General features: G+C 39.5%; 1 protein-coding gene across 4 annotated transcripts in view; it reads left to right on the forward strand.

Moving 5' to 3' along the window:
- The first annotated feature begins 14,878 nt into the window (after window positions 1-14,878).
- Window positions 14,879-24,620, forward strand: part of DENND1A (DENN domain containing 1A) — a 216,679-nt gene continuing 206,937 nt past the window's right edge. For all 4 annotated transcript variants that reach the window (XM_056352995.1, XM_056352992.1, XM_056352996.1 and 1 more), the window contains exons 1-2: window positions 14,879-15,038; window positions 21,272-21,342. In XM_056352995.1, the coding sequence (XP_056208970.1) occupies window positions 15,022-15,038; window positions 21,272-21,342 (88 nt within the window). In that variant the 5' untranslated portion in view covers window positions 14,879-15,021. The remainder of the gene's footprint in view (window positions 15,039-21,271; window positions 21,343-24,620) is intronic.

Here is a 24,620-nt window from a genome sequence, read left to right on the forward strand (position 1 = left end):
TACTCTTATCAGTAGTCCATCTAATCCAGTGGCCTGTCCCCAGAAATGATGAGTCCTATCAGAATTCCCAGTGTTCTCCAGGGAAAATGCTTCTTAACTCCAGGTAGTTGGGGTGTGGCTCATTTCTCCTCACATGTGTAGTAGTATCCTAAAACTAAACCAAGTCACCTAAGCTCTCAATTCAATGGAGAGAAAAAGACACCTTCAGAGAGGGATTAATCCCACAAATTTTAGGGTAAGATCACAGTCCATGTAAGGCTCTCTGTTTCTTTCTACTAATAACTGAAACTCTAGTCAACTAGCCTAGACTGCTCTGGCTGTCAGGTGAGAGTAATCCTATACACTGCTAGCATATGCACCCCTTAAATTGTTCACACCAAGTGATATAAATGTCTAGTTATTTTTTAATCTTTTATAAACTTTTGGAGCTCATGGTATCTGTGGCAGAGAATTCATAGGCTATTTATAAGTTGTACTAAAAAAGAACTGGAAACAATTCTCAATTACTTGCTTCCATTTGGACTGGGCAACCCATTGCTTTTGCATTAGGAAGAGAAGCAGCTGGTCTGTAGTATCTCTTTCTGTATGAAGTTACACAGCTCTACCCTATCTACTTGCGTAAGTTTTCTCCGTGAATGAGTCTAAACCCTACATATTTCCCAACTAGAATTATGTGTTTAGTAGCTTGATTAATTGTGTCTCTGGAATATCTGTGAGAATATTTATACCAACTGCATCTTTTTTAGACTAGGAGGGTGAGAACTGAGTCCAATATTAGAGAAAAAACTGTATGCTTAAAAATTAATCATATTTAATGTAATGTTTGTGGCTAATTTTAAATTTAATACAATCTGGACGACTACTGCAAACTCAGGGAAAATATTATTTTCTTGGACATATGCTCAGATCTTTTGCCTGAATTTCTATACTGAATTTCTTGTGGTATGTAACTCCTTGTTCATATAATTTATTTTTTATTCTATGACTTGCTTACTGTGGGACAGTTTTTAGTTGGAAACAGAGTAAATTTTAAAACATTCAAAGAGCCTTGTAGACATATTGGAAGCCACTGTTCTGTGGGGATGGAGAAACATGTTTTTTCAGAAGGACAGGTTTCTTAGTTCTGACCATATCATCCTAATCTAAGTGATGTGCAATTTTATTTTAACTGTTTCTTATTACTGATGTATCTGGATCTGTGTTGGCATTTCCAGAACTAACCTTCATACCTTTTAGAGCATAAGTACCCTCTACTTTGGTATACATACTGATTTTAATCAGATTGTATATTCTTGTTGATCATTCAGAAATTTCTTCTTTAAATCCCCTTAGAATTTATTGATTTACTTTCCAGCTCTAGGAGCCTGTTTTTATTTAATTTGTGAATTTGTTCCAGCACATCTTTTAATTCCTGTGTTGACAAAACCTCCTCTGTATTACCTAACAGGAGGAAATTTGGTATATTTGTTTTCCCCAAATTCTGTGTGGAAATGCTAATAGAGAAAAGTCATTTACCTTCATTTCAGCGTCTGTATTCTCATTAGCTTTCTTACTTTCCTAGCAAATAGCCCACTGGACTTATAAAATCTCTTCCAGGCTTGCTGCTTCTTAATACTTGAGAAAATCTTGTTTTCATGTCAGGCTATCTGCTCCTCAAATCCTCTGTCATCCTTCTAATCTCCACTGTGTATCTTACCCACTCTATTTTATCCCTATTGACTTCACAAGTTAAAATTCTACCTTCAGAAAAATACACGTTTGACTACACTAACTTCTTGAACCTTCCTGTAGCCCTATCACTCATTTTTGCTTGTCAGCTTCCTTTTTTGTTTAGGATTATGCATGCCTTCTGTTACACTGTTATGATTGCTCAAGTAGCCTCCATGCCGAGTCTAAGGATTTTAATTTCCTCACTTTTGACTTTAGGGTCTTTTTAACTAGCTTCCTCATTTTTTGTACAATCTCTCCCCTGAGGATGTTGAAGTTAATTATATTGTGGTCACTATTACTTAGTGGTTCAACTTTACTTACTTTATAAACTAACTCCTGTGTGTTACTTGAGAGGCTTTTCTTGACTTAGTTCTTTATAGCTCTAAGATTAAAACAACTAACATATGTAACAAAACATTTTTTTAACATCTTAGCAGCACTAACTGGAAAGTCTAGGAAAAGGCATGTACTTACAGGGGAATGATTAACAAGAACCAAAAGCATTACTCTAATACTGGTGAAATGCCACCTATTCTTCATTAACTGTAAGACTAGAACAAATCAAATCAACTAATGATGGCTCCATTTAGAGGCAGGAGCATACTGATATCACCAGAATACAATTTTAAATAATTTTAAATAATACCACAAAAGAGTCAGAACTAGATTCAAAAGAGCCTTTCCAGTTGGATGTTAATCCCATTTTAGAGAAAGGGAATGTATTTGCTAGCTTGCAATACTGTCTGCTGCAGTTTACTATTTAAAGTTCCTCCGAATACTGAAGAGTTTGGTATTTCCCAGCTCATGGTACTACCTCATTACATCTTGAAGTTGTATAGTTGCAGTAATTACATAAATAAAATTGACTTTTTATGAAGTATACAATGAGTGATAACATTTAGAGAAGTGCACTTTGGTTTGGTTCCCCCCCCAATACGGAATGGAATCATTAGCATCAGAGAACTAGTCAAAGTAACATACAGAAATAAACTAGCGCTCTTACTTTTCTTAAATAACACCTGCAGTTTGGGAAGAAAACTCTCCTTTATTGTGAACCTGCAGTCTGTCAAGAATAATGCTACATTTCAAAAAATTAAGTAAACAACAAGACACTAATCAATGACAATTAGCAGACAATCCTCAAGTTAGCCAGGACTCCCTATATTCTTAATAAAATGAGTAGGTTTCTTCCCCAACCAGGTGTTGGACATGAGGCACATCTTATCTGAACTTCTCAGACAAAAGGGGAGTACAAACAAGAATGGACAGATCTGGAACTTACCCCTTGTGTCAGTCAAAGTTACTGATGTCTTCTGAACATCAATGAAGGAAAATCAGTAAAAGAAATTTGTGGGCCATCAACTCCATTTTACATATGCAAGTCCAGAACAGCTACTGTCTGTCTAGCACTAGCTGTTGCCAGAAAGGTCATGCTTCAGCAATCATATGAAATTACACTAATATAAAATCAGTATAAATTACATAAGTCAGACCCCTACTATTTAATAACTGTTCGATTGTAGTAATTTGAATATTTGACCAATTTTCCATATAGCAGTATAAATTAAGTCTTGATTTTAATATTATGTAGTTCAATTTTGATATAAACACATACTTTGCTATTGCTAAAACAACCAGGTTACATCACAGAAGTGCGATTTGATGTTTTCTTAATAACAATTTAAAAGTAATAGCTTATGACAACATGTTGTCTGATGACATCTTAATAAGTAGTGGGCCATCAATAGTTATCACGTTACCCCATACTATGGCAGAAAGGATAAACAGATTCCCCCTTAGAAGGGCACTGAAGCTGACACTGCTAGTGGTCTTTCAGTTTACAGCGATTGTAATGATTATATTTGAAGCCTGGCTCAAAACATGTTTTATTTTTTTATAAAAAAGTTGTGGTAATTGCTACTGAAAACTCAAGATGGACAAACCTGAAAAAAATTAAGATCCCATCAGTTTTGTGAGATGGGAAAAACTGAGGAAAATCATAAAGCTTACACCAATACTTCATACCAAGATCTTATTATTTTTATTTCTAGAACCAGTGCAACAAAATATAAAATCACTTTTTAAATGATAAACACTACCAATGTAGAAACACTGTATTATATAAATTCATTGTTCGTTCGTTTGTTCACTCCTTCCTTTTTTTTATCTCTTTCTTTTTTCCTTCTCTTTCTTTCATGCTATCAGAGTTCACCAGCTTAAGCTGGGCAGTCTACTGTGCAAGAGTTTAGTATCATACAAAGTAAGTACTTCCCTCTGCTCCAACAACTTATGTCTTGCTGTTCTGGATTTCTCCTAAGTATCCTTGTTCTTCCAGGCTCATTAGTAACTTAGAGGGACTTGAATGTAGCAGTCTGATTTACATCAGTGATCTTATTCCTTTCAGCACAGGAGGGTTATCTTTTCTGTGACAAAGGCTATCACAGATATGAATAACTATTTTCATACTGGGCTTTTTTTTTGTCTAGCTGGAATCACACCATCACAGATTTTGCCTCATAAATCTGACTTCGCTTTATAGAGCAATAACGGTACAGTCAGCACTCTGCCATCACAGCAAGGTGAATAGAGAAGAGTAACTTAGGTCAGTTGCTTCTTTATTATTGGCAGATGAAATAGTGTCTTCAACAGCTTCAGAGCAAGAACCAGCTAGTGTGTTTTCACTATGAAGGCAGTGCCATTCTGAGAAGCCATAGCAAGAGGGTTTTTGCTACATGCAAGGAGGGACATATAGAGTAAAAGCAAACTGCTAAGTAGGTAACCTACTGTTATTACCTGCTGTTATTTGAAAGCTGCTTGGGTAAAAATTTGGAGATTGAAATATGTATGACACATTAAGAGGCAACAAAAATATGGGAGTTCTGTTAACTCTGGTAGACCACAGTAAGAGGAGGATAAACATCGCAAAGCCAATTTAATCTACTTGGAATGCATAAAAAAAAAGTCAGGACCTCAGACATGCCCTGGAAAAGGCAAACATTTAGCGCTTTTCAGAAGATGTCATTGTTTCTAGTGTTTGACACAGTATTGTTACTTCTGTAGAAGTGCGTGTTTGATACAGGCATTTTGTAAATATTTGTTCGCCTTTGTGAAAGAGCAACTTCAAAAAGGTCTGCACCCCGGCAGCACAGCTCTCCCCCAGTGCAGCCCTGCTAGTGGCAGGAGCGGGGCATTGCTGGCCAGCCAATAGCAGCCAGGCTGAGCCTGCAGTCCTGCACTCATTGGCTCCCCTGCTGCTGCCCGACCAATGGGAGCACAGCTGCCCACTGCAGCAGCCACCAGGCGCGACCTGCACAAGGCCAGAGCGGAGCTGTCCCCAGGCCTTTCCGCTACTGGAAACCCAGGGTTTATTTGTATTATTTATTTAATCCACAGAATCATGCTTTTTGTTTCATATTTAATAAAATTATTATTATTCATTATGGCCTTCCTCACCTCCTTCTCTAACTTTTTTCTTAGTTCACCTCCTGGTATCTTTGGTAACATACATACAGGGATGTTCACAGTCCAGTGTGATGTGTGAGTGTTCTAGTCACATGGTTTTGCAATTCATATAGAAAGTTCTAGAGAATTCTTCTGACTTTAAACTTATAAGATCTGAATCATCTTCAGCAAATCAAAGCTGACCTGTAGAGAATATGGCGAATGGAAGACCCTGACACCTGAAAATCACATATGATTTACAGAAAAAACATGGTACCAAACTATGATTCCTTTAAAGCTGGTTGCAGATTGTTTCCAAGGACATGTAGAAGCAGTCATTAGTTGTTACCAATACTCATGGGTTTGGGTATTGACAGTAACCATTTCTTCCTAAGAATGTGTTATTTTCCAGTGGTCTTAGATGAATAATGGTGGACATTGATACTTGGAGACATGTCGACTATGTAAGAAAAATGTGTGTCTCTAAAAACAGGGATACATTTCTGCTAAAATGGAGTAGAAGAAACATTTTCAGATAATAGTATAGTAATAGTCTGTAGGAAAAGAATTTGACAACCTGTAGAAAGCTTAAAAAATTAGAGTGTAAACTTTGAAAATGTCAGGTAAAGTATCAATAAATAAAATGTCTTCAATTTAAAATTACACTTATGGAAAAACATTGCCATATACAGTTCTAATTTAATTTTACTTTGGTAGGTAGTTGTCTCTGTGAAGAAAATTTGAAGTTGCCATGCTGAAGTTGATATAGAAATACCAGTCTTTAAGACAAAACCTGCTCTTTGCGGCTGGAGAGTGCTCTGAGGTGAAGGTAAAGGTAAAAGACAAAAACCAGTTATCAATAATAAACTAAAATATTATAAATAAAATTAACTAAAATATAAGATAAAAAAATATCAGAAAATTTCTCAGATGAGAAAAGAGCTGTGTTACATGATACAGGCACAAAGATCAAACAGGTGAGAGTAAAAGCGAATGTGGGGAAGCTGCTGACAGGAGACAGTAGAAAAATGGTGTCTACTGCAATATGTGTGTAACAACCAACAAGGAGTGCTGACTCTTTCACCATAACACTTTTCTAAGCACCAACCTCTTAATGGTGAGCTGGCTACTTCTCTTTTATTCAAATACCTTGACAGACCCATCACATAAGATTTAAGTCTCTAGGCTTTTAAAAATGTATATGTTCAGGCTTTTTGGGATAAGAACTTAGTCAAAGAAAAATAAAACTGAAGATAGGAGTTTTTCTCATTTAGTTCTGAATGTGTAAGATCCACAATCATTTTCATCATTCAGACACTGAATTTCATAGATCCTAAAATCCAGCTCCTACTAAAGGTATCTTCTACCACTCTACAAGACAAATGTCTCAATGACAAACTGTAGAGCCTGAAGTGGACTTTTAATTCCATCAGCATTGGATATCCTGAGCAACAGAATAACATATTGATGATAACCTTTACTGAGAAGCATAAGCATGCCTGATTTCTGGGCATATGACTTAATCCATGGATTTCAGCAACACTGGCAAACAAACCTAGGGATCAGCACATGAATATTGGTCTGCAGCCCCTAAGATAGGGTGTCTTGTTCTGATCACTCACAGATACAAGTGGCAATTTTTTCAATGAAAAGAATCCAGCAGAATTCACAGCTATGAACTTGAAGCATTATAAAACCTAAGTTCTTCAGAGAGCGCAGTGGTTCCTGGTTCCTCAGCTTGCCTTCAGCTTGAACCATCTATACCCTGCTTTCAAAAGAGATGTACAGGCTAATCAGATCGATAATTCTTTGACCTGAGCTTTATCACCAGTTACAGGTATTGAGTAATGTGAGAGAGAGCACTGATTTTTCCAGTACTCCAGAATGAAGTCTACAGAGTAGAGGAAGTTCTTTTAATAATCATCCTCTGATACTGATTTGGATGTTTGGATTAGTTCCCTCTCAAAAAAAAGAGGAAAATTGGTAAATTGAAAACAAAACAAAAAAATGTATTGGATATTTGTGTTTCTTTTTAAATAGTAATTATTTTTTAATAATTTTAACACCATTTTTTTATGGTGGCATACTGTGAATCTTTAATTCTTTAGGTCAACAACTTAAAAGCCAGCTTAAAGAGCCTGAAACAGAAAATATGATCACTATTGTAAGTGATGCAAACAATGGAAATAATTAAAGAGAATAAAACAGACAGAAAAATCACTGCACAGTTAAAGACAAAGAACAGACAGTTCTGGTAGACATTTTGCTAGTTTCCCCATACAATTAAATAACCAGTTTTTGTTAATCATAAGAGATTCTGACAGGGGAAAATGTAGACTGTTGAGAGACAGTAGCACAAGGAAATGTTTGCCATATTTAGATCTCTTTTCACTAAAAAATGAGGAGGTCATTTCAGGTCAATCATCCTGGGCTCTTTTCTTTAGGGGAATGAGTCTCCAGCATGGCTCTTTATATTAAAGGATTTCATGGGCTTGAGTTATAGCTATTGGTATAATCACAGGTATCAGAAATAAGAATAGTTATTTCTTATTTCTTTGTGAATGGAGAATGAAGAGGTCATTCAGTGTATGGTACTTCAAACACTTAAAAGGAAAGGTATTTTACTGCTTACTTAGCTTTTTAAAGGAAGCCTACAGAGGGTGGAAGCAAGGACAGGTAGCCTGGGAGTGATACAAAGAAATTGCCTGAGCAGCCAGGGATCAGGTGAGGAAAGCTAAAGCCCTGGTAGAATTAGATCTGGCCAGGGACATCAAGGGCAATAGGAAAAGCTTCTATAAGTACATTGGTGATAAAAGTAAAACTAGGGAAAATGTGGGCTCTCTTTGGAAGGAAACGGAAGACCTGGTTACCTGGCATATGGAGAAGGCTGATGTAGTCAACGACTGCTTTTTGCCTCAGTCTTCACCAGCCACACCGCCCAAGTTGCAGAAGGCAAAGGCGGGGTCTGGGAGAATGAAGAACCTCCTGCTGTAGGAGAAAATCGAGTTCAAGACCATCTAAGGAACGTGAAGCTGCACAAGTCCATGGGACCTGACAAGATGCATTTGTGGGTCCTGAGGAAACTAGCAGATAAGTGGCTAAGCCACTATCCATCACATTTGAGAAGTTGTGGCAGTCCAGTGAAGTTCCCACTGACTGGAAAAGGGGAAACATAACATCCACTTTTAAAAAGGGAAAAAAGGAAGACCTGGGGAACTATGGGCCAGTCAGTCTCTCACCTCTGTGCCCAGCAAGGTCATGGAGCAGATCCTCCTGGAAATTACGCTAAGGCACATGGAATATAAGGTGATTGGTGACAGCCAACATGGCTTTACTAAGGGCAAATCATGCCTGACAAATTTGGCGGCCTGTGATAGAGTTACAGCATTGGTAGAGGAGGGCAAAGCAACTGACGCCATCTATCTAGACTTGTGCAAAGCATTTGATACTGTCCCACGTCACCCTTGACTCTAAATTGGAGAGACATGGATCTGATGGATGGACCATTTGGTGGATAAGGAATTGGCTGGATGGTTGCACTCAAAGGGTTGCAGTCAATGGCTCAATGTCCAAGTGGAGACCAGTGATGAGTGGAGTTCCTCAGGGTTCAGTATTGGGACTGGTGCTGTTTAACATCTTTGTCAGTGACATGGACAGTGGGATAAAGTGCACCCTCAGCCAGTCTGCTGACAATATCAAGGTGTGTGGTGCTGTTGACACACTGGAGGGAAGGGATGCCATCCAAAGGGACCTTAACAGGCTTGAGATGTGTGCCCATGCAAATCTCATGAAGTTCAAGGCCAAGTGCAAGGCGCTGCGTATGGGTTGGGGTAATACAAATACAGGCTGGGTGGATAATGGATTGAGAACAGCCCCGAGGAGGACTCAGGGCTGTTGGTTGACAGGAAGCTCAACATGACCTGGCAATGTGCGCTGCAACCCAGAAAACCAACCATATCCTGGGCTGCATCAAAAGAAGTGTGACCAGCAGGTCGAGGGAGGTGATTCTCCCCCTCTACTCTGCTCTTGTGAGACCCCACCTGGAGTACTGTGTTCATCTCTGGGGCCCCCAACATAAGAAGGCCATAAACACGTTGGAGTGAGTCCAGAGGAGGGCCATGAAGATGATCAGAAGGCTGAAGCACCCCTCCTTGTGAAGACAGACTGAGAGAGCTGGGGTTGTTCCACCTGGAGAAGAGAAGGTTTTGGGAAGACCTTACAGCAGCCTGCCAGTACCTAAAGGGGGGCCTACAAGAAAGCTGGAGAGGGACTTTTTACAAGGGCATGTAGTGATAAGACAAGGGGGAATGGCTTTAAACTGGAAAAGGACAGGTGTAGATTAGATATTAGGAAGAAATACTTCACTATGAGGGTGGTGAGGCACTGGAACTGGTTGCCCAAAGCAGCTGTGGATGCCCCATCCCTGGCAGTGTCCAAAGCCAGGTTGGATGGGGCTTGGAGCAACCTGGGACAGTCGAAGGTGTCCCTGCCAATGGCAGGGGCGTTGGAACTTGATGATCTTTCAGGTCTCTTCCAGCCCAAACCATTCCATAAGTCTATGATTTTATGATTATGTACTATATAGAAAGTATGCCACACTGCTATGCAGAAATGGAAAAAAAGCACCTTTTTTTATTTTATGAGAAAATTTCAGATACATCTGCATTTCTTATTTTGACCATAAAATCATAAGGCTTATGAAATCATGGAAGACATGAAGAAGGTAAATCAGAAACAGCCCTTCCCTGAAAATTCCAAGACAATATTTGGTGAGGAGTCACATGAAATTACTGTGGCAGGTTCAGCACAAAGAAAAGGAGGTGGGTTTTTTCACCTGGCATGTGATTAAGTTATGGAAACTCCTTGGCATAGAAGGTAGTGGATTCTAAATTATATATGGATTTAAAAGCAACTGAACAAATTAAAGGAAGAAAAATACCCTGAAAGCTATTAGATAGAAGCAGCACCTGTGGCTGAGAAAACAAACACATTAATTTATTGGAAGCTGGCAGTGGATTCTACAGGCTTCCATTTTTATACACTCCTCCTTAAACATCTGCCACTGTCCAGTTTTGGAGACAGAATGCTTTTGATTTAACTCATTGCTTATGTTCTTACGACTGTTTTTATTTTTTTTTTCCTTTTTTTGTCTGTCAGTTTTTATATTCTGTATTTTCCAAAGATCAGTTGCATTCTGTGCAATTAAAGATTACTGTTTCTTAACTTGTAATCGAAAACAAGTACATGTAACCCATTTCCATCCGTACAAGTAGGTACATAAGCAGATTTAAACATCTCTCTTGTTTCAGGGCATAAACTAATGTCTCTGAAGGCTAACCAGCTATCCTAACAATGCCTGATGAATCACAGTTTGGGAGCATTAAGAACAGGCTTTCTTCTAAAGCAACATATGTGAACACTTCTGGAGGCTGTTTGCACGTAAGATGGGCCAATGACCTGATCCATAACTCATGAGGCATATTGTTTGATAATGACAAGAATTACAAGCTTGAGGCTGATAAAATAACTTGTCCTTTAACATCTAAAAAATATCTTTAATAAGCTTTCTATCAGTTTATCAACATTGGTAGAGATTTTCCTAATCTTTACCCACCGAGAAATTTGGAAAAAACATACGTGAACATTATAATCAATACTATTCAGGTAGAAATATATTCTCTTTCAAGGCATAACCTTTTAGATGAAGCCTAACTATTGATCTATAAATTCAGCATTTTTTTTCTTCCCATTCTCATTGGTTCAGATGTACCAGAGAGAATTTCCCAAGTAAACTCAGATTACAGCACGCTTCAAAAGTGTTGTCACTGACTGAGAAGAAACAGTTAACTATGTTTTCGTGTACATTTGTTGCTGTGGGTGCATTACATATTAAAATACAGGTTCAGTCACACCGACCCAAATTCATGCTAGAGTGCATAGTATGAGACCTCTGTTTCTATGGTATTGAACTAAGACTTTCTGGTCAATCTGGAAGCATCCTAAGGCTTTCACCAATCTTTTAATTCCTGGATTATTTTCTTCTGCCTGAAGTTTCCCTTCTGCTTCCCTTTTGTTTGCTATTAATGCTTCGTCTCTTCTGGGAGGGTGATTCACAGTTAATCAGCTCATCTATTCTGAGACATTCAAAAGCACTGCTCTGTGGACAGGCCAGCAGGCATTGCTGTAACCCTTGTGCAGTTAAACCCTTCCCTTTCTTTCCTTATGGACTTCACTGTTTCTGCTGCCCTGTAACTGTTACACAATTATCACCAAACTACTGGGCCAGCTGCAGACATTAGTACCATTAGCAGAATTGCAGAAAATGGAATCTGGGTTATCTAATGAGCAGCTTATTTACATAAATATACCAGGTAAATCGGTGGGGTGGGGTTTTACAGCTTGAACCACAAATTAATATTAGGCAGATAGAGAGAAAAACTTCCTGTATTTGAACAGGAACATCTACATCATATTTAACGTTTTTGTTTTTCCATCCTCTTTTAGCACCTTCACACAGAAAATGCCGTTTTCACAATATGAATAAACATTCTCTAGATAGTTGAGATTTTGCATGGATTCTACTTTATTATTGCCATTTGGAGGGTACAAGCTGTGCTCTATATCCATGCACTGGATTCTGGAATATACCTGATTTTGCTTGCTTAATATATACAAACTAAAGTTATAGCGCACCATACTAATTATATCTTGAGCGTCTGCTTTATTCTTTAACTAGATGAAATTCTGTTCACTCATCCTTTCCTCACCTTCCTGGATTCTCTGTCTTAGCACTACTAGATTTACAAGCTCACACTTGTTTTATTAGGCAGTCCTTTAAACTAGAGTTTCCACAGACTGAATTTGCAGTGTTCACGTTGCTACACCCATTAGAATCTCTTCTGTAGTGAAGACAGAACCTTAGAATTTTCCTTACACATTCCCATTTATTTTTATTAATTAAAATCCTCTCTATTAGCTGTGAGCAGGTAGGTCATCCTCTTCTTGAATTACACTAACATTGTTTTTCAGACAGATTATCTCATGCTTATCACATAACCTATGTAACTAATATTTCTTGCTCAAAAGTTGTAGCATGCACCTGCACATTATCCAGATTGAGAAACTGTTTATGAACAGGTACCAACATGGGGTTGCTATTATAATTTCTTCCCCTATGGGGTAGGAAAATACGCTCATTACAAATCAGTCACCTACAAAATAAATGTTTTACCGAGACATATTTAAAGGTAATCACCAAAAACTAATTTTGCAAACCATTTTCCTGGCATTTTTAGTTATTAGCCGCTCTCAGTTCATCCACCAATTTAGCTATGCAGTCCTCTCAGCCTAGTTCTTGAAATCCAATTTTTATATCTTGTTTTCTCCACATCTGGGTGAATGCATGCTTCCTAATCATTCATTTACTGAGAGGATTTACATTGCTCATTGGAATCACCTAGCATTTTATTCCTTAGTCCAGTCTAAAAATTATCCAATGTAAACCAGTCTACTATTATTGCATTCTATACTATCTCCATTAAATATTTACTAGATCTGTTCATATTAATCAGTTTACAAAATCTTTTAAAAGCACACTAAACAGAACAGAGCAAAACTAAAACTGAGTCTCTAGCTCTACCTCGTAAGTTTAATGTCAATCCATTTTCCAAAACCCATTTTCCAAACCATTTTCCATTGATGAAATTTAAGAAACTCTTTGCCACTCTGAAAATGTGTTTTTATTCATATTGTTATTTTTCGCACTGCACTAGCACTGTATTGACCAGCTTCCTTATTTTTTTTTGCTTATTACTGTGTTTTTTCTTTTTTTGTTTGTAATCGATTTTAACAATGTCTCTATAAACTTACCTTCATTTAACAGTTATACATATAATCTTTAGTGTACTGGTTTATTTAAGCGGGAAGAATATCCTTGGTCTGAACACAGTAATTTTGGTTAAAAAAGCTATTTAATACTGATACAGGTATTTCTGTATGAGACAGGGAACACTGACATAGATCACCTTTATGTAATGCATATCAGGGAGCAGCAAAGGCCCCTGCACCCTAAAGAAAGCTAGTCAGGAGCTGAGGGTGACCACGATGCAGGCTGGGCAATGACCTCAGTGGCCAGGCACAGTCCTGCAGGCGTGAGCTGGGCAAGCAGAGCAGGGGGGCTGACAGCAACAGATGCTCTTGACAGTGCAGTGGCCATCAGACAAGATCAAGGCAACAGGTCTAAGGTCAGTCCAGGAAATCCAAACAATAATTCAGGATCAGGACTGGGTATGGGTGTATCTACACCACAGCTCAAGCCATGACTGAATGCTGAGGCCTGAGCTGACACAGGGCTCCTGTGGCAGAGGGTGTGGGTGGAAGCCTGTGGGGGAAGTACCTCAAGTACTCAAATTAGTACTAGAAACACTCCTCATCTACCTAAACATTACTTTGACTTACTGTAACTGTGAATAAATCTTTCCCAACTTTTTGCATGTTTACCATATTTTGTATTTATTACTTGAATGAGGACTGTATGGTTTCTCCTACTCGGCCTCTTTGGGGAGCAAATGGATACAAAAGTACCTCAGATGAGATATTATCTCTCTCCCCATCTTTCTAGCAGACTAGATTCTTCAGCCAAGCAGTTGGCTTCCACAGTGATTTGCAGTTTAGACGTCTTTTAAAGCCAAATTTCCAATTATTTTATTCCTCACTGCAGATCATCTCCAACTCAAAAAAGTTAGGAATTGTTAAATTATGCTAGACATTGTCTAAACCTTCCTGAAAACTGCCTGTAAAAGGTGATTAATAAAATTGTTGGGTACCTGTTTAATCCTGTTTGCCAACTCCAATAAGGCATGTTTCCAAATCTAACTGCAATTTTTGAGTCAACATAAGCTTTGTTCTCAGCAGACTGCATTTCATCTCTCCTTCACTTCTTTTTGAGAAGCCTCCAGTCCCCTTTATGGCCTCACCAGGGCTTGTAACTCTTTCTAGCCATCCTGTACTGCTTTTTCAGCCACTTTGGCTTCTGTGACCGACAGTGCAGAACGTCCTGTCAGAGCTCTGCAGGGCGCCAGCTCGCAGGCCCCTCTCTGACTTTTTTTCTTTGTCTTCTGCAGCCCCCAGGCACCGGGACCTGCTTCTGCCGGGGACTCGGCCCATGCCTTGCCACTCCGTGGGGGTGGCTCACCTCTTCACAGGGCTTTCCAGGAAGCACAGTCCTGGTCCTCATCTGGTCTGGGCATCAGTCCCCTGGGCATTGCTACGGGCCCCGGATCACGCCTGTGGCGCGTTTTGGCCCTGCTCAGGGGGTGCCTGACGATTCGGTTCCCGCTGGCAGGACGCAGGGCGCCGTGCGGGCAGGGAGGCTGGCCTCCTCCACGACCGGCTGCTGGAGATGACTGTCCCGCTCAGCCCCCTCCTGGGCTGCTGTTCGGGAGGACTCCGAGCCGCTTTTGAGCGCGCAGGGAGCTCTACCCGCCCCGCCGCGGGACGCCCGCCTGAGGCGCCTGAGGGAGCGTGGGCACCCGCCCGCCGAGGCGCAGCGGGGTCGCGAGGCGAGGCGAGGCCGCGAGGCGAGGCGAGGCGCGGGCGAGGCGCGCGCAGCGTTCATTGCCATGCCAGCACAGCGGGGCGCGCGGCGGGCCCCCCGGCCGCTGGCCCCGCCCACGCCGCCGCCCTGGCGGCCCCGCCGCACTACAGCTCCCGGCAGCCCCCGCGCCGCGCCGTGACTCGGCTGGGGCGACGGCGGCGCCGGCCGGGATGGAGTGAGGGGGTGCGCGGCGGAGAGAGCGCAGCCCACCGAGCTCCGGCCCCCTCCCCCCTTGCTCTCTCTCTGGCCCGGGTCTATGCGGCCCCCCAGAGACCATGGGATCCAGGATCAAGTGAGTGCCCCCCGGAGCTCTCCAGCCCCGCTTGCAGGCCCTCAGGAAAGCGGGAGGGCTCTGGAGAGCGAGAAGGGGACTTCCCCGCCCTCCTTGTGAGGCCGCGCGGGCCAGACCCCGGCCGAGCCTCCAGGCCTCGGGGAAGGGCGAGAGAGGGGGAGGAAGAGGGGGACGAGCGCTTCCCGCCCGCTGGCCGGGGAGACGGCCGGGTACAGGCCCCGAGCCGCCCAGCCCCCGCTCGGCGGCGGTACCCGCGGCGGGGCGCGCCCCGGCCCTGCCCTGAGGAGGGGCGGAGGGCGCCGCTTCCCGCCCTCAGCCCCAGCCCTGGGCTCTCTCCCGGTCCGCAGTTCCCCGTGTGGTAGCGCGCAGGGTCAAGGCTGCGAGGGCACTTCGAAGGCTCGGGGTGCAGGCCTGGAAGGCTGGGGCTGCTGGAGTGGGAAGGTGTGCGGTGCCAGCGTTGGTGCCGTCTGTCGGGGTTGTGGTGGGGTCGGGAGAGCTCAGAGCCCCCTCGTCCAGGTTGGGGCGTGCTAAAGGAAAGTGGCTGTGATGTCTTGGAAGTGCACTAGTTAGGTGATTTGAGGGAAGTGGTGCAAGTGATTAATATGTTGGGCCTGCAGCTCCATGCGCTCAATATTCTCCTTCAATATTCTTTAAATTTTCATAAAACTGGGGGTTGATTTATTGGTAAGCCCTGTTGGTGTGTTTGGTATTGACACATTAAAGATCTCAGTTCATTCATATGCTATTTCAGGCAAATGCCAGGCTCCTCTGAGACAGGTAGAGGTGTAATAAAGCTATCGCCAAGCAGGGAGTGACATCTTTGTGCACGAGAGGTGTGTGATAGAGCGGAGAGATCCAGTTAGTCGGTATTTTATTCAGCACTTTCAGCAGGTGCTGTTGAGCAATTGCTCTTTCTTCTTGAACACAGTGTTCTTCAAGATTACACAGTTCTTTAACTTTTCACCTCTTTTGTTTAACTTGAATATGTGACTGGAGGAGATGTAGTTTGTGGCGTTCTTAGTGTGATGACACATCTTCATGTTCCCAAGCCCATAGGCTGGATAGGCATAAAGGTGTGTCTATCCAGCCAGGTGTTTTAGGAAAATGTAGGCGGATAGTGACAGCTTGTAATGATAGTGTGGAGGTGATTGTGTTGGTTCCAGAAAGTAACGTACCTTCCTTGGGGGATACTGTGGGGATGATTTGTGCACTGTTTTTTGACATATGGGTTCTCAACTGTTGCTACAAGAAAAAATCAAAGACTGAGGAACTAGTTAAAACTCTTAGCTTACATTCAAATACAGCTAGAATTTAAAATCATTACTATTTTGATAGCAGAGCAGGCTATATCTGTAACTTGTACCTTTGGATCTTGCACTGGTCGCCCTTGCTTGGGTCACTTCAAGATTATGATCTGAAAGGACTTAGTCTACCTTAAATCTACTAAAAGGGTTATGCTCACTTAAAATGTAGTTTCTTTTTTGTGTACATATTGAATCCACAAGCTGTGATTACCATCTCTGAGTTTTTGATTGCTGATTTGACCTTTAATGGCTTTGCGTACACTTTGCTGGATGTGAATGCAATCACTCAGATGAGAGCTTCAACTGGAAATCTCACTGGTATCAGTGAGGAGATGTAGCAGTTAGAAGTATTTATGACAGCCACTGGACTTCAGGACTTTTTCTGTCCAAAGTCTTGCAGTGTGAATGTGTCTTTCAAGATTACAGACAAAGCCCATGTTTTTCTCTGTCACCAGGAAAACACAGGTGATAACCCCATGCAAGCATTACTTCTCATTCCTCTTGTACTTTGTGAGAAAGCATTTTGTCCATTGTATGATTAAGCAACTTTGTCTTGAGCTATAATTAATAAATCGCTTTTTTTCCCACTTTGGACAGAACACTGTGCCTGAGTAAGGACAAAATTTCAAAACAGTCTTGAAGTATATAAAGAATGAGAGAGCCTACCTGAGTAACAGGCTTTTCTGAGCTGGATGTTTAATCCAGCAAAGATTTTCAAGTTGATTAGTAGCTCCTATTATTGGGGTGGGCAGGAGTGTGAATGAGAACTGTTTTATAATTGGGTATGCTGAGGCATGCTTCCTTCAGTGGTGTCGCCAATACGTGTTGGAGCCCTCGCAAAAATCCAGTAGTCTGATCTCTTGCTTCTTGCTATAGACTGGTGATTATGAGAGATATTAAATGCCTTGATATGTGATCACTTGCACGTGCTATGGTATACTCCTAATGAAACCTGGACATATATGTCAACTGTATTTTTGATATTTCACTCAAGTGAAAGAAATCAAGAAATCACTAGCAATCCCGTAAACTTTTGGCTTCTGTATAGCTGCAGGCGAGAAAAAAAGGTAAGTTGAGTATTGGGTTACACCATTGCGTTAAGCTTCCTGTTGGAGCGTGTCACGTACTACTTGCAAGGCACTCTGTGCCAGCAAGGTAATGTAAAATAGGAATCTAGTTAACCTGGCTGCTATAATTTCTTGGTAACTTTCAGTACTCAAGACTTTACAAGAGAGAAGGGATTTATTTGGGTTTTTTTTGTTTAAATAACACGTTGATATCAGTCTATTCAACAGAATTGCATTGCACTGTTAAAAAAAGTTGGCACGTTCCTTTCCAGAGGTGGTTGAATTTCAGTGGTGACGGAAGAGAACCCTGATACTAATCAGGGAATGCTTTCAGATATTTAACATAGATTGCTATATACTGAAATCTACCTAGGGCGTACCAGGCAGAAAAAGTTAAATATATGGAAATAAACCAGGGTTTGAGGTGCAGTTTCTGAATTGAATTAACAGTTACAGTTTTCTGCTAATATTTTTCTGCAGGAGTTGAGCTACTAAGTCTTGTTAGGAGACAACTAATTATCAGGCAGTGTCAGGCTCCTCTCTTATGCCTCAATTTTTAAGTAGAATGCTACTTTCTTTTATGAGTGCTATTACATTTTCCTATGTGTACAAAAAAAATGCTACTGACAATTTAAACAGGCTTTAGGTACTGAAGGCATCTACTTCCATACGTACAGCTTCAGAGAAAGACTTTGTTTAGTTTTGTTCTGCACAAATCTCTTGCAGTTTTGCAGTAACTAATAATTTTCATTGTAAAAGGTACATAAATATTTAAAATAAGATATTACTTCAGTGTGAAGTAGAATTTCTTACGGATTGCTTTGATACTAAAGCTATTCCTACATCAGAAACTTGAAGTAATTCATACAACTAGCAGTTATCACAAAAGCATTCCTTTCTCATAGAGCTCCTTCCTAAATTCCTGTTTACAAAAAAGTACTGCATTTCCTTCTGAAGTTATCCAATGTGTTCTGGTACGTGTGTCCTATGTATTTTTTTTTTTAATTGCATCTGGATGTTCATTTGATAACTGACCGTGGGCCTTTAAGTGATTATTGGAAGGAAAGAAAACTTTGTGTGTGTGTGTGTTTAAGGTTATAATGCTGTGGATGATTTTGGTGGGTTGAGGTTTCAGTACAATGCACAGGTGGTATTAGATGTCTACAGGTTATTTTAATAGCCATAAAAATGGACTGCAAAATATACATATTATGATGCATATTTATGCTATATTTGCAAACTATATGAACTCTCATAGTGGTTTGTTTGCTTAATTCCACTGAAAAGTTATAAAACATGCAGAATTCAACAATGACTTCATTCTCATACCTAGGTGCTAGCTTGTTGAATGCAGCCTTTAATACTAAGTTTCTGACCTGGCAAAGCTACTTTAATTTCACTGTTCATAGAAATAAGTGGACATTTGTCATGGAATATTAAAATACAAAATGTGATGTCTTTTTGTCTGAAAGTTTTGGTATATAGTATGTGCTCTTGCCAGCTGTGTTATACAGTGTTTTCACTATTGAACACAGACTCTAACATAATACTAAAAAGGTGTTTGTTATTTTATCCATTAGCTGTAAAAATATTATAAAATTTATAAACTTTTAATTAAGGAAACAGGGTGCTAAAAATAAAGACATAAACAAGGAGGGTAAGATAAGGCTGGACAGCAATATATATGAAAGGAATAATACGTTTCTGGTGTTCTGTGGGTATCATTTCATCCTCGTCCTTTACTGTGGTTGTAGGAATGTAGCTAAGAATCTCAATATGTGAAGCAGATTATATGCAGCAACTCTAAGTAGCACAGAGAGAATTATACAAGTGTGTTTTATACTGCACAATACTGGTTAACTTGTTGATTTTTAGAATTCTCTTAACTTATGCATGTAGTTTTCTGAAAAATGAGTACTTAAGACAAATCAGTTGGGAACTGATGGCAAATTAAATTAACTTTAATTGAATTGTGAACCATTCTTGCTCCTGAGAGCTGCTCTGTAAAGCTGTAGAGTGTGATCCTATGCTACTGAAACCAATGGTAGCTTTTCTGTTGATTTAAATAGGTGTGGGGTTTGGCTTAGAGCCACTTGAGTTATACTAAGTGGGCCTGTGGCATGGTTAGAAATGTTTTGTTTAATCCCTTTTTGTGTTAAAGTAGGATTTAAAATAATAGAAGTTCTCTAAAGAGTAGGCTGAACTCCTTGACATGTTTGGTTTGAGATGCTGGGTAAGATTAATATATATATATTTTTTAATTATTCAGGTAGGAATTCTAGCATATATATACACATATGTGGGTTTTGTCATTATTTTCATCTTTAGCTGTAAGGGAGCTAACAAAATTCACAAGTTAATTATACCTCAGCAATTCTCTAATGTTAGATAGTTTACATTAACACATAGGAGACAGTATTATCACTATGCAAGCAGCCATAAATATAGAGCAGTAATTATGCAGTTTTGATTCTTGGTTTTAACCAGAAAGTCTAAGAATAAAATGTCACATGTTCAGACTTACAAAATGCTTATTTCAGTAACCAAACAATTACAGTCTAGTGTGTGATTCTATTTAATCTCATAAAAAAATTTGGAGAAGCTAAAATTGTTAGTAAGGAATTTAACTCAAAATATTCTTTCTTATATAATCACTCGCTGCCTTTATATGCTCCTTATGAAATGTAATTCCAGAGCTTCACTTACATAGTTGTATTAGTAAGAACTGAAAATGTATGCTAGATTTTTTTTTTGTTTGATTTTTTTGTTGTTGTTGTTGGGTTGTTTTTTTTAAAAAAAACCTTACTCTAGCAAAGTACGTATCTTTCCTCAAGCTTCATTTACATTCTGTAGCTGAATCTGGTCTCATTTTTGATGATTGCACCTATTTCCTTATTTTGCATGCATCCGGCAGCTTTCTGGATTTAATACTCCGGAATCTCATGAGGTGAAACCTTGTGCATTTGTAATATTCTTCAGCATGGCCTTTTACTGACAAAGAGATAGAAATATTTTGATAGGTATTAAAGAGGGGAACTGTCTTAATCCTAAATACAGCCTGTTAAGTTTTCCAGTAATGTATGTGTAAAATGACTTTGCATCCTCTTGACTGCAGCTTCTTTTTTTTTCTCCCCCCTTCCTTTTTCCTGAGCAAATAGGTGTCATGAAGTTGAACCCAAGGGTCACAGTAATGAAAATGTGAATCTGGCTTTTGTCCCATGTTGGGTGATGTGACTGTTACCAGTTTAGTGAAAGAGCATGAAGGATTTTTTTTCCCTGAAAAAAATCCCTGTATCTAGCACAAAGGTGATTTACTTTCTCATTGGAAAGTAAAGGTGAAATAAAAAGAACTTGCTTTTGCAAGTTGCACATGTAATCAAAATTATTATTGTGGCCAAGAACTGAAATAACTGTTGTTTCTCTATCTGAGGAACATTCTGAAAAGTGATATAAAAGGTATGGTTTTATTTTTCTGATGAAGTTCTGAATGATAGGCCTGTGATGTTTTAGTATCTAGAAATGCAGACTAGTCACAACAATTGAACTGACTTTTAAGGTTCTGCATGCTTGATTTCTATTGTTTTGATTCTTTCTTTTTCCTCTGTAGAGGTTTGTTAAGACACCCTGTTCATGTTCGCTCATCTGAGCTTCAGCCATACCTTGTCACATACTAGTAAGGCAGAAAGATCTGATGTGAAATCATCCCCGACTATAAAACAAGAAATGTAGTTTATCAAGTTGTCATTGTAATGTATGCATTCTTAGAACCCTTTTTGACTGTGTAACTGGAAGTACACATAAAAAAAATTCTTAATGTGCTAAATACTTTTTTTTTTTGTTTCTCCCTCTCCCCGCCTTTCAGACAAAATCCGGAAACTACCTTTGAAGTGTATGCAGAAGTAACCTATTCAGGAGTCAGTTGCACTGGGAAAGGTACTGTTCTGCACTGTAGTTCTACCTATTTATTGACTAAAAGTATTCTTAAGAATCATGTATTGTGAGATCACAAGGTATATTTAATAATATAGTGTTCTAGCTTTTAAAGATATCTTAATCACTGATTCTGTAGAATCTTACAGTTAGGACTAATAATGAGAAATTCTTGCCTCTGTCCCCAATTGTGGGCAACTTTCTGATTTCTTTGACTGTTTTACCTGTTTTGTCTTATAAAATAGAAATAACTTACTTCATTAGATTGAAAAAGTAAATGCATTTTCAGATTTGTATTTGCTGCTCATGTAAGGATGGGTAGTTTTAAACCAAAAAATACTCTACAGCTTCTTGTTTGGAATTTATTCTTACTTCTTCCTTACTTTCTACAGAAGTATTTTTATTGGTTCCCAGAATTCTTCCTTTGAGCAAATGATTTTATCTAGAAATAAGGCGTAAACACAGCTTATGATTTGATTAACTGTTTTTACCAAACATTGTTCTCAAGCCATGATCATACCAGAATTTCTCTGTAATACTGTTTCTGGCAAGTATTTCTGTATATATGCTAGAGAAGTCTCATAATTGCTGAAACCAATGTTAAGTATATTTGTGAATTTTTGATTGCACTTTTTTCTGAACCTGAGGAACTTGATCAAATAAGCACGAAAAGCAAAGGCTGAAATTCGTAATCCCAGAATTTAGTTCAAGAAAGTATTACTTCAGTCCTAAGAATGTTACGAAAAAGGAGGGATGTCAAAATTGAATAATTCTGGTTAGTCAACATATACTGATACTGAAGTAATAGGTTTTTATATCTTTTATTAAATGATCATGTGTGTATTGTGTATATGGTATAATGAACCAGTAGAAAAGTTTTTGTATTATATTTTATTGAATGGAAAGTCAGTTGTCTCCTTTCATATCTGTATTTGTTTGTTACAATCAGCAAAAGTCAAATACCTGCAACTCTTTCCTTTACCACCACAGCCTCCGTGGGAGTTGTAACTGGAATACAGTTTTGGCTTGTCCTACCGCTATATGCCATCACGACTATTTGATGTAACTGCAGGAGCCCTTTTAATAACTAGTCTTTGTTTCTGCACATCTGACCTGGATTCTAGTGCCAGAAAATCTGAACAAATTTGACCATAAACATTACATTGTACAGTACTAGTGTCTGGGTATAATCTTCTCTTTGAAGTTTGTTTGCATCCCCCTGGAGGGATTAATTCCCTGCTGTGGGAAGGTGGGTTAAAAAGCACGGAAACTACTTTACAGGTTTTTAATTGGAGAATTTAGTATACATTTTGTTCTATAAACCAACTGATTCTGTGGGAGTTTCACTTAGTTGTGTTTTTGTTGTATGCACTTGTAGGTGCAAAATCTTCAGAAATATTTTTAGTGAGTAAAAAAAAGTTTTATTGTTTTTATGACTCATATTCTGAAGTTATTGGTTCTCTCTGAATAATCTTCTAAAAGATTGTTTCCCAACCATATTTTTTCTTATATTTAAGAGGTGCCTGTTATTCTCAGAGGTCTTAGATTTGTGTATTCCCAAATATTCTGTCCTGTTCTAAGTGAAGTTTGTGTTTGGTTCTCCACAGCATTAACTATATTTAACAGCTATGCTGTATCCCAGGTAAATCATCATTCTAGAAATGTAGACCTAGACACCTATATGTAGTCTTTTCTACTTCTTACTTCTTGGCCGGCTGTTCTATGCCAGAAAGCCGAGAATATATATAAACTTTTTTTCATTTTTGTAATCAGGGAACATATGTTACATGACAAGGAGCAGTTACTATTAAGAAAAGCTAAATGTATAAAAGGTGTATGAGGGGCAAATTCAGGCATGTTTAAAAAACTATTTCTTCCTGTGTAATGGATCTCAAAATTAACTAAGACAACTGTTTTTGAAATTCTGGGTCTAGTATAATAGTGCTGTTTATCACTTAGAATGCTTTTAATTCTTATATTGATAGTCTGACATGGTCTTGAGGAGGATGTATTGCTTCAGAGCTGTAACAGTTCTAGTGCATGAGATTGTCTGGCTTGTGGGATGGTAAAATATGCCTCTCTTTTGTTTTATTCAAAAGTTTGTGTAGCTGTTGTGTTTTGACCCCAGCCAGCAACTAAGCACCACTCAGCTGCTCACTCACTCCCCTGCAGTGGGATGAGGCAGAGAATTTGAAGAGTAAAAGTGAGAAAGTAGCGAAGGATGTTTTCCATGTGACTGTTAAATACCAACTGACAGTAAAGGTTTTAGTATATTTCGTAGCTCACTTGGCAGATGATTGTACATTCAAGTAGCTTTACTGCTTGTGTAATTGTTAACAATCTAGCGTTAAATGTCTATTTGGTCAATAACTTTTGAAATTAATGAAAACAGTATTATCCATTGACTATCATATAGAATGATAGAATCATTTGGGTTGGAAAAGACCTTTAAGATCATAGAGTCCAACCATTAACCCAGCACTGTCAAGCCTACCGCTAAACCATGTCCCTAATCACCATGTCTACACATCTTTTAAACACCTCCAGGGATGGTGACTCTACCACCTCCCTGGGTAGCCCCTCTTGATACAGAAGGCTCCCTCTTAGTTACCAAGACAGTTGACTGCAGAAGGAAAAAAAAATCTGTTCTGGGCTTCAAGAAAGACATCAGTAAACTGGAACAAGTTCAATGAAGGACCACCAAGATGGTGAGTGAGCTAGAGCACTTGCACTGTGAGGAGAGATTGAGAGTACTGGGTTTGTTCAGCCTGGAGAAGACTTCAGGGAACATGAATAGCAGCCTTCCATACCTATGAGGAGTTCATCAAGATGAGATATCCAGGCTCTTCACAGTGATGTGTGGCAGGACAAGAGGCAATGTCTGAATCAACACTGAATCGAGGGATTCTAACTGAGTATCGGGAGTGTCTTCACTGTGAGGACATCAAGTATTGGACCAGGTCACTCAGAGAGGTTGTGTGATCTGCATGCTTGGAGGTTTTCAAGACCTGACTAGATCACAGCCTGAACAACCTGGTCTGACCTCACACCTGGCCCTTCTTTGAGCAGGAAGTTGGACTAGAGATCTCCTGAGGTCCCTTCCAGCCTGAATTATCCTGTGATCCTAAGATTTGATTCCTAGAAACGTGTCAGGAACATCTGGAGGATGTTTTGTACTCTTAATATGGTATGAAGAGAAAACTTGATCGAAACCAAAGAAGTTGAAAAAGGAAACATTGTTTTATTCCAGTCCAGGCAGAGCTCTTGCCAAACCACAATGA

Source organism: Falco biarmicus, chromosome 9, assembly GCF_023638135.1.
Source record: "Falco biarmicus isolate bFalBia1 chromosome 9, bFalBia1.pri, whole genome shotgun sequence".
NCBI classification, from domain to species: Eukaryota; Metazoa; Chordata; class Aves; order Falconiformes; family Falconidae; genus Falco; species Falco biarmicus.